General features: G+C 42.9%; 1 protein-coding gene across 4 annotated transcripts in view; it reads left to right on the forward strand.

The window, feature by feature from the left end:
* The window catches only part of UXS1 (UDP-glucuronate decarboxylase 1), a 62,324-nt gene extending 57,286 nt beyond the window's left edge, over positions 1-5,038 (forward strand). For all 4 annotated transcript variants that reach the window (XM_034059990.1, XM_034059991.1, XM_031051161.2 and 1 more), the window contains 2 exons: positions 2,086-2,189; positions 4,188-5,038. In XM_034059990.1, the coding sequence (XP_033915881.1) occupies positions 2,086-2,189; positions 4,188-4,319 (236 nt within the window). In that variant the 3' untranslated portion in view covers positions 4,320-5,038. The remainder of the gene's footprint in view (positions 1-2,085; positions 2,190-4,187) is intronic.
* The last annotated feature ends 5,824 nt before the right edge of the window (positions 5,039-10,862 follow it).

A 10,862-nucleotide genomic window follows, 5' to 3' on the forward strand; every position in this document is an offset into this window, starting at 1 on the left:
CCCTCAGGGATCGGTGTTGGGACCGGTCTTGTTTAACATCTTTGTTGGTGACATGGACAATGGAATTGAGTGTGCCCTCCGCAAGTTTGCCGATGACACCAAGCTGTGTGGTTCTGTTGATACGCTAGAGGGAAGGAATGCCATTCAGAGGGACCTTGACTCACTTGTGAGGTGGGCTGATGCCAACCTCATGAAGTTTAACCATGCCAAGTGCAAGGTCCTACACCTGGGTGGGAGCAATCCCAGGCACAGCTACAGGTTGGGCAAAAAGGAAACTCATGGTAGTCCTGCGGAAAAGGACTTGGGGGTGTTGGTTGATGAGAAAATGAACATGAGCCAGCTTCAGTGTGCGCTCACAACCCAGAAAGCCAACCGTATCCTGGGCTGCATCAAAAGGAGCATGACCAGCAGGTTGAAGGAGGTGATCCTGCCCCTCTACTCTGCTCTTGTGAGACCCCACTTGGAGTATTGTGTGCAGTTCTGGTGTCCTCAACATAGAAAGGACATGGTACTGTTAGAACAAGTCCAGAGGAGGGCCACAAGGATGATCAGGGGAGTGGAGCACCTCCCAGATGAAGAGGCTGAGAAAGTTGGGTCTGTTCAGCCTGGAGAAGAGAAGGCTGCGTGGAGACCTCATAGCAGCCTTCCAGTACCTGAAGGGGGCCTACAGGGATGCTGGGGAGGGACTATTCATTAGGGACTGTAGCGATAGGACAAGGGGTAACGGGTTGAAACTTAAACAGCAGAGGTTTAGACTGGATAAAAGGAAGAAATTCTTTACTGTCAGTGTGGTGAGGCACACAGAAGTGGGTTGCTGAGGGAAGCTGTGAATGCTCCATTAGTGTTTCAAGGCCAGGTTGGACAGGGCTTTGAGCAACCTCATCTAGTAGAAGGTGTCCCTGACTGTGGCAGATGGGCTGGAGCTAGCTGATCTTAAGGTCCTTTCCAACCCTAACTATTCTATGATTCTTAGTTCTACATCCATAAAATCCCATGGTAATATGGCATATAAACTATTTGCTAGATTCAGTTAGAGAAGTGGGTTTTGTTTCTGTATATTGTCATGAGGAAAGGCAAGTACTATGTTGGCTCAGGCTGTAGAGTATGGGTAAAGAGGAGGTGAAGTCCTAAAATGCTAAAGTGCTAACAATCACAGAATTGTTGAGGTTCAGAGGAACCTCTGAAGATCATTTGGTCCCAACCCTTCTGCTCAAGCCGGGCCAACTACAACCAGCAGTGGCTCAGAACCATGTCCAGACTCCATCTGAATATTTCCAGGGATGGAGACTCCACAGCTTCACTAGGCAACTTATACCAGTGCTTGGTCACCCTCAGTAAAACAGCATTTCCTGATACTCAGGGGAGGCCTCATTTTGTGGTCTTTGCCTCTGGTCCTGTCACTGAGCATCACTGAAAAGAGCCTGGCTCCTTCTTTCCTACTCCTCCCATCAGGTATTTTCCACATGGATAAAATCCTCCTGATCCTTCCCTTCTCCAGACTGAACAGTCCCAGCTCTCTCAGCCTCATCTCACAGGATAGGGGATCCAGTCCCTTCATCGTCATGGCCCTTTGTTGGATTTCCTACAGTATGTCCATGTCTCTCTTGTACTGGGGAGCCCAGAACTGGTGTCAGCACTTCAGATATATCACACTAGTGCTGGGTAGAGGGCAAAGATCATCTACCTCACCCATCTGGCAGCATTCCTCCTACTGCAGTCCAGGATACAATTTGACACCTTTGTGGCAAAGGCACATGACTGGCTAACATGCAAGTTGGTGTCCACCTAGAACCTACCTGAGCAGTCATTTCATCATAGAAGGTTATTTGACTGGTCAAACATAACTTCCTTTATGTGAATCCATGTCAAAATCTGTGTGAAATGCTTTGTGAATCCATGTTGCTGTGGAACAGCTGATGCACCCAGCTGTTGCCTGCAGTGCAGCTATGTCTGTGGAAAGCAGTTCAGTGGTAGAATTAAGAAGGAAAAAGCTGCAGAAAGACCTGATGCTCCAATAGGTAGGAAAGATGTAAATGTAAAGCATAGTGAATTGCAGATGATGACACATAGTCTCTTGTTTAATAGGCAGTGGGAGTGAAATCCAATTTCTCTCAGAAGCACAGGATGACCCTCAGAAACGAAAACCTGACATCAGAAAAGCCAAGTTGTTGCTTGGCTGGGAACCTGTGGTACGTACAGCTGTATTACTGTTGTATGCAGAAAGACAGAGTGGCAGAGGGGGATGGAGGACTACAATATTATGATACGTTTTGGTTATCAGAATATCTGCTTGACACAGTCTCCAGGACAATTGTTTAAAGGCCTGTCTCTTATATGTTGCCCTAGCTCATGATTCAGGTACTGATGGGCAAGACTGTATGGCTTGTGCCATGCAGAAGAGCAGATTACCATTAGCATTTGTAATACATTTAAGTAGGAAGAAAACATTGTATAGATAACAATTTTAACTTTTCACATGCATGGTATGCAGTGTCTGCCTTTCTGTAAGCCAGGTGAATCCTTTGAAATATGTGGTACACAGTTATGGGAGCTAATGAGTTAGCTGCTGTTTTGCTGTGGTAACATGCCTTATGGAAGGGAAAAAATGCATTTATTTAATTAAAATATTTTTTGTACTTCTTTGGAGTAAGACCATTTTTAAGATTACCTGTAACAGCATGTAACCAAAAAAAGTTTTGTTTGGATTGATAGGGAGAAATATGAGCACCAGAAAAATGTGTCTTTTAGAATCTGTTTAAAGGGAAATATGGGGAACTCAAGCAAAACAGAAGCTAATCAGGGAGATGACACTTCTTTATTTTTTTATTCTGTTGGACTAAAGTAAACCTGAATAAGAAGCCCTTATTTTGGACTACAAGTATTACATGTAGAGGTGTTTGGGGCTTGTTCTGAATGTTGGTAAGCTTGAAATGTTCTCATGGTTAGCCTAACATCTCACCACCCACAATAATGTCTGTCCACCTCTAAAGCTTAGTTACCAGCCACCTGAGGTGATGTTAAGGTTGTGGTGGTTCTGCACAGCTAAAATGCCCGTGGTTGCTAGTTTTTCCTTTCTCAACCTTTTTGGTGAAGTTAACTGTGTCGAACCAGGCATAGCTGATGATAAGAGCTGGTTTCCTTGAGGAAGCAAGGTCTACTTAATCCCCAGAAAATGTGTGACTTTTTTAGGTCCCCTTCTGGCTAGCACAGTGGTTTGTAGGGTTTTTTAGATTTGCAGACAAAATGCTTTCCAGGAAACATGTGAACTTACCTAGTAAATGTAAGGCTGTTAATAGAAAAAGGCAACTCCAGACCATTCTGAAAAAGGATTCACAGAGGCACCTGTCATAAATAGACTGTGCCTGAAAGCACAAGCACAATGGCAAGTGTTATAATCACAACAGGTTTAAAATAGTGAACATTTTACTTCTGGCCTTCTGTGTTTGGCACAGTCGGTAACAACACTTACTCTGAAGTAGCAGTTGCGGTGTTGGTGCATCAAGGCAAGTAGTTCTTGTGCTGTTATTTTATCCTCCTGTATTGCTGATATTATCAGTGAGCATGTCACAGCATATGGCTCCTGAGAAAAGTGGGTAGTATTTCTGTTGTTCCCATATGTAAATCATAGTGTTTAAATTACAGACATAAAATATGAAGAATTGCAATTACTTGTATAGGATTTAAGGGCACCAGATGAGATACTGGGTGATAATTTGTATCTCTTTTTCTGTATATCAGTGGAGCACTGAAGAAGTAAAAACAAAAAAACAGATCCAAAAACCAAACAAAACCCACCACCTTTATAACCAGTCAGTGAGATTCTGTGAAAGAGGATCTTCAGTCATTAATAACAGAAGGGGCTTCAATTTCTACATGCTTGTCTCTTTCAGTGCATTAGGATTTGAAGGCACAATTATGTATAAGCAGACCAATCATAACCACCTGATGGGGATTTAAATTTGTTGGAGTTTTTGACTTACTATGTCAGAAAATATATCTGATGATTAAAAGCTAACATGCATCAGCAGTGCTAAGAAGTAACCAGAATGTGGTGCTGTTAATACTTACATTGGCTGAGAATGACACTTCTAGCAGTCTTTTCATAGCTGTATTAAAAAATATGCTGTTGTGAAAAGGGCTGATATGAACTCAGAGTGATATGATTCTCTCCTTGCTTTTGGGAACAGGTCCCACTGGAAGAAGGTTTGAATAAAGCAATTCACTACTTCCGTAAAGAACTTGAGTATCAGGCAAACAATCAGTATATTCCCAAACCAAAACCCGCAAGGATGAAAAAAGGAAGAACAAGACATAACTGAAGGCTGTTGGCTGGACGGGAAGTTCCTTGCTTGACATTTGACGGATGTAATTTTTTGTTTCTTCTTTTATTTTATTTTATTTTTTTTTAATTTGGGAGACTTTGAAACACAGGTATCATGAAGAACAAACTGGAATTTCATTCTGAAGCTTGCTTTAAAGAAGTGGATGTGCCTAAAAATAACAAATATTCCCCTCCCCCTGCAAATCTTGCCTTGCACTTTTTAAATCTGTCTTTTTATGTAAAATAGAGTAGAAGCATCTTTTAGTATCTTCAAGTTTTATATCTTGCTGTGAGATCATTTTGTTGTGACTGTCCTTGACAGTTTTATTTACTGGTTTCTTTGTGAAGCTGAAGATAAACACAAATGGAATGGAAAATGCCAATTTATTTATAAAATGGGTACTATAAAATATGAGATGTTCTACTATGCATAAGAAAAAAGCTAGTGGTATGTCAGGTGAGAGACATTGATGTCTACGTATAGAGGAATTTAAAAGAATTCTGTATGAGAGCTTTATGTATTCTTTAAAGGAGAGATTTTTTTCAAAGGTTTAGTTTTAGTTGTACACTTGAATTTGAGATATTTTCATTGATTACCATGGATAAGGATATTTTGAATCACTACTGTGTTGTGCGTACTCTGGGAATAAAGTTAATGTATAATTGGTTACAGTGGTTGAATATGCTATTTTAATAAAATATTGAAACTTCTCTTTACTGGTTTCAGGGCTTCACTGTGGGCACTTCTCTAGCATTACACATCTGTGCATTCAGTGTGTATTAATTAGAAAGTAAGTCTGTAAATTATTAGCTCGAAGTTAGTAACTTCAGGTTTTCATTGCTTGTCTCTCAACAGAGATGCAGGAAGGGCTGCAGGATCTCTGTTGAAATAGATTAGCCAAAACCATCATGATTTATTCCAAGTCAGCTACCTGATAGTGATGCAGGAGTATAGGACTTTCTTTAAACTGTAGAGTCTAACTGCAACCTCTCTGTCTGAGGAAATGATTTCATTTTAAGCTTGCCAGTAAATGCTTTCAAACAAAAAAACCATGCAAATAACAAAAAAAAAAAACCAAAAACAAACCAGCCCACCAACCAAAAAGATCCAATTCCTTTTATTTTTAATAGTGCCTCTTTAGTTTTAATCTAGGAGGTGGGGATTGGTAGAGAGTTTCTAAAAGGTATTTTGGCTTAGTGCCACTTCAAAATGCTAAATTTTAGCAAGCAAAGTGATTTGACTTTATCTCATTGAAGTTTGATGTTTTATTAGCTTTTGAGTATCTTTAGAGTGATGGTCAAAGTGGGAGTTACCTGTAGTGCTGATGTGATGCCCTGACCAAGGGAAGACTCTACAAGCAGTGTGGTGTTTAGGCCCCATTGTTCAAGTACGTCATGCATCAGAGCCTCCTGGTGCTTGCAAGGCTTGGAGTCCCATCCAGTCTGGTAAAGTTCTCCAAGGACTCCAGCAATGATGGGGCTGCTGAGTTTGTTTGTGTGCCCTGTCTGGGCTGGGTCTGCAGCAAACCTTTCAAGACAAAACAGTTTCTTCCCTGCTTACCTGCACAAGTTTTATTCCAGTGGAAGTCTTATGTTGTAACTAAGATGGGGAGCCAAGCACCATTTTCCTGTCTGGACTCAGAGGTAGAATATAGATACTACACATTGCCTTCGTGTTTTCTAGAGCTGAGCAGCTTGAGGTCTCCTTTTTTGTTTGAAGCCTTTTCCTAGGTACTACTTGATCTTCCATATTAAATTGCCCGAGAAGTACACCGTGGTGTGCATACTCCAAATGTGCCTGTAAACTGCCATTACTGATACACAGTGCACAAAGCACAGCTGGATATATGTGCAAGCAGTGCCCACTTCAGTAGTTCTGTGTTGAGGATTGTTCATCAGCTCCCAGCATGGTGGTTTTAACCCTTAAGATCAAGATTATGTCTGGGAGAAGGTGCTCTTTCCCCTTATATTTTACTCATGCAAATCATGCCATTGTATGCCAAGGCATCTATGAAGAGGTGGTGGACAAGGGTGCAACCTTAGTCTAACATTTAGAGCAGACAGTGAGAATAAATGGGAACTGTGTTTACTAGTTGTTACTTCCAGAGCTCATTTTCATTTGATGACATCTTCAGTGCAAAATACATACACTACTGGAATAAGCATGCTTCTGGAGATCCCTTACAAAGTCTGAATGTTTCAATAGTATAGATAGGAATTTAAAAGCTTTTTAGGTTACTTCACCGCCTGACTTCCTTCATAAAAAAAAAGCAAATCAGAGAGAGGGCAAATGGCTGATACCAATGCAGCTGATCTGTAAGTGTGTGGCATGCATCCCGCTGTGCCTGAGCAGCAGGCTGTATTGATTTGCTACTCTCCTTGTACTGTTCCTAGCTTTTGTTTCAGAAGTCCTTGGTTCAGTTCACATCTTCATTCTAAATTGTGTCTTCCAGAAACAGCAGCTGAGGCAGCTGTTGCCACTCTTCGTATCTGAAGCCAGTGACTGGCCTTCTAGCTGATTCGAAAGGCATGAATCGTGGCTGTTAAAACAGACTCCTCAGGTGCTTAAGACTGAAAGTCTGGGATAACTTCAAATTTTATCTGGTCTGAACTGAGTCTTTGAGAAGGCAGATACTCTCTGCTCCCATCTGGGGTTACACGTCTCAGTAGGAGAAGGAAGTAATCACGTTTGCAGGGAACCACAGGTAAGAAGCGGTGGCTGCCTTGCCAGAAGAGCCACTTCTGTTGGACAGCAGTTGAATACAGCACTGAAAGCTTGGAAACATGGGAGCTGGAAGTAAATGAAGCTGAGATGTGTTCTCATTTCCATGCCAGAACACAATGTATTGTAATTGGGGGTTTTTTTCAGGAAATCTGAGAATTGGGATTTTCTGCTGACACCTGGGCAGGCAGGCAAGGTAAAACTAGCATGACATATAAATGGATGCTTTGAAGTGCTTATTTAGTCATAGTGATCTACATGAACAGGCTGCTCAGCTGGTGTTGGATGCATGTCCTCTTCTCTTAGTACAGACTATGCAGTGTAGCAGAGGTCTGTGATGAAATGCAGGCTTGGTGCTGGCGAGTGAGATCAGCCTTCTAGATGTGTGCAAGGCATCCAGTGCTGTGGGTTGCTTGAACCTCACAAGAAGGACTACCCTTGATGCTGGAAGTTACCACAGTGGGAGATCCACAGTTGGATTTTATGATTTTTTTTAAACCATTATGTCCTGTTGCTTTATTTCTGTAAGCAGGCTGCTCAGGAGCACTGTAAACCACATTGCTGCTCTACAGACAAGATATAGTGGGGCTTGGAGACCAAATTTATTTCAAGTAGTTCTGTGAATATATAGTCTAGAGAAGTCTCATGTCTATCTTTATGTTAGATTTTTTGCTGTATGGGGAAATAATGATCTGATCTGACAGTCTTCCTGTGTCTAGGGTGTTTGCAGTTCTCCTAATGTATATGGACACTTCGTAGCCAGTGAGCGCATTGCCCTCTGGCATTTATGAATGTCTCTGTCATCTGTTTTTAATGCATTTCCAGGAGTCCAGTATATTTGAAAAAACTTTCACTTCAGTCAGGGTTAGAGTTGAGTTTCAAAGTTGAGAGAAAAGGCAAGGGAGCAGGGGGAAGACACAGTTGCATAAATTCATTAGCCTTAGAGACCAGGATAACAGAGGACAAACCCGAGCTTTGATTAGTGTGATACATTGAGCTAGTCCCCAGTCTTACTAGTATTGAGTTAACGCTGCTTGAGGCCAAGAAGCCCTTGAAGATTGTTAGAGGCTGATCAGAGAAGACCCATCCACGGGAAGAAGTGCTTTGTTAATAGCAGGGGAAGTGTGTACTCAGCATTGCTAGTCCATCTGTACAACCCCTTCCAGAAATCAGTGGGAATGCAGCCACCATAAATCTGTAGTTGCTCTACTGCAAATGTATCCTTGTGCTTGGATCAAAAGTGGCAGCAGAAGAGAATGCCCTATTTGTGGCTCTGACTCCTTAGAGCTACCAGGAACAGTAGCAATTGCTCTGAAGAAAAACATGGCTCCTCTTGTATGACAGCAGATTCCTGAATGTGATGCCATAACAGGGAGGTTTTTTCTGAGATAAGACTTCATATTTCCTGCAAAAAAACCCCAAACCCTGGTTCTCTAGTCCTTTTCCTATTCCCTTTCCCCACTCTCCCTTGCTTATCCCATAATAACAAATGTGGCAACAACTTCTTGTCCACCTTGTTTCCCTTTACAGGCTGAAACAAGCATCAGCTGGTTCATGCTTGATTTTTTCCCTCGTTTCTGACACTCTTCTCTGTAGCGAGGGGGATCCTCTGAAACCCTTCACCATGCCATGGCTGACATAGCTGGAAGGTCCAAATCATTGAAGCACAGGGAACTTTGGGGTGGCCTGAAGTACTATCAAAGCCAAGTGCAGCAACCTGGGCTCTGCCCCACTGCAGAGAAAGCTGCTTTGAGCAAGGAAACGCATCTTCCACCTGGGAAGCTGTCCTGTGATAAAATGCCCAGTCCCTCACCCTCAACATTTTGTTACAAATAGGAATTTAAGGGGAATTAAGACCCTCCCCACTGTGGGACGGCTGGGGGTAATGATACTGCAAAGCACTCTGTGCTGTCTTGCACAGCATAGTGGAGAAGCTGTGAGGGGATGCAGTTTTTGTCTGTTTTGGGGCAGAAAAAAATGACAGGAAATTAACTTTGTTAATGCAGTTAACTTAGGAGCAGTCCAGCACACTGCCAGACTCTGTTTTCTAATGGCCTTCCTCCTTTTGCCCAAACCTGTGACAGCTCGTACTTGCTTTCTCTGTAACTTAGTGCATGTACTTTTGCATCATCACCACCGCTGCATCGCACTGCAGGTGCACCTCTCTGCAAGAAGGTGGGTGCCCTCTCCTCAGAAGAGAGAGATCGTAGTTTTGTGAGCCTGCAAGTCATGGAAAGCTGCTGAGCTGAGTCAGTCTGCAGAGCAGACACAGCTTACAAAGGCCTTGGAGGAGCTGGTGTTTATTTACACACTTTATTTTTCCCTATTCAGCAGGTCTGAATTCCCAATCGTAAATTCTGGGAACTGATGGAAATGATCAGCATGGTTCAAATGGCACCAAATTCAGTGCATTTTTCTGCTAGGACACAAAAACTGAAGTATTCTTCTAGGAATAGGTGTTTTCCAGCTGTGCAAAAGAGTGTGTGCTTGACCCAGAATGTGATATTCCATATTTGGAATGAAGGCTCTTCTACCAATACACCAGTTTTAAAGTGATGAAACTGGCAAGGGTTCTGCTAAGAGCAAGCCCTCCAAAACCTATGGGAAGCTGAGGTTTTGGAGCATGTAACTCCAGCGTGTATCTGTACGTGCAGAGGAGAAGTGACTAACATGTTTGTTCAGTTTGGATCCCTCAGCAAAGAGCTGCCTCCCTGGAAGCATTCCTGCAGGGAGCTGGATGTTGCTGGGCTGCCTGTCCTAGACACCACTCCATCATCACACAGTGGGGGCTTTAAGTGGAAGATTAGGAATGACACTCAGAGTTAAGAAACAAGTGAAGTGTAAAGAATGGTGTTACCATGATCCATGCTTTGGAAATTCCTGGTAAGCTTTAGATGACAGACAGCTGAAACATCCCTGCTGTCCTTTCTGCCAGCTGGAGTTTGCAGTACACATTTCATCTCTCTTTATCCTGATGTTTCAGCTCCAGAAGCTGTGGAGGAGCCACCCTTTCTCACCTGCCCAATCTCTTTCCCCCCCAAAGCTCCTCCTGAAGCCCCTGACAGTTGAAATCTCCCTCCTAGACTTCATGAGCACTTCACAGTAATGAGAGAGAAGCAGCAGTGTGGCTGACATTGCTGTGGTAGAGAAGCTGGTTGTATTTTGGGAATCTTAACCCCACTAACCAACCCCCCTCTAATCCATTATACTTCATTAACAAATGCCCAGGCTCTGATGCATTTTGGTAATGTATAGACTTCCGTTTGAATTGGGGATAGAGGGAACTTCATGGTAGGAAAATTGTGGTTGGGGACTGTGTTGGATGCTATCTGATACTAACCTCATTTTAAATAGCTTTGTTTGTTATTGTATTCCATTTTGAGCTAGCCTCGAAGCCTGTAGCTCAGTGGAAAGGACACAAAGGGGAGTATTCATCAAAAATAACCTTCAGGTTATCGGGTTATCATGCCTGAGAGAGGTTGGGGCCACTCAGGCTATATGCTGTGCAATTGCTTCTGTAGTCAGATTCCTGCATTGAGCCCCTTCCCTGGAGGATGCTTTCCTTTCACAGGCTGTGCAGGTAGGGGAGCTCCTCCACACTGAATTTAGCTTTTGTGAAGATCTGTCCTTGCCCCAGCAGGAGCTGCAGAAGTGCCATGTCACACCAGTCTGAAGGGCTGTATGTGGTAGGTACAGAAATAGAAGAGCACTTCGACAAGTGCAGCAAGGCAGCACTTCAGCTGGAAGGAACATTTGGGTGGTTTTACTTTTCCCCCCAAGGGTAACTGGATTTATCTGTTGGCACAAACCTGAATGAGC

The sequence above is a fragment of the Melopsittacus undulatus genome, chromosome 2, assembly GCF_012275295.1.
Source record: "Melopsittacus undulatus isolate bMelUnd1 chromosome 2, bMelUnd1.mat.Z, whole genome shotgun sequence".
Classification (NCBI taxonomy): Eukaryota; Metazoa; Chordata; class Aves; order Psittaciformes; family Psittaculidae; genus Melopsittacus; species Melopsittacus undulatus.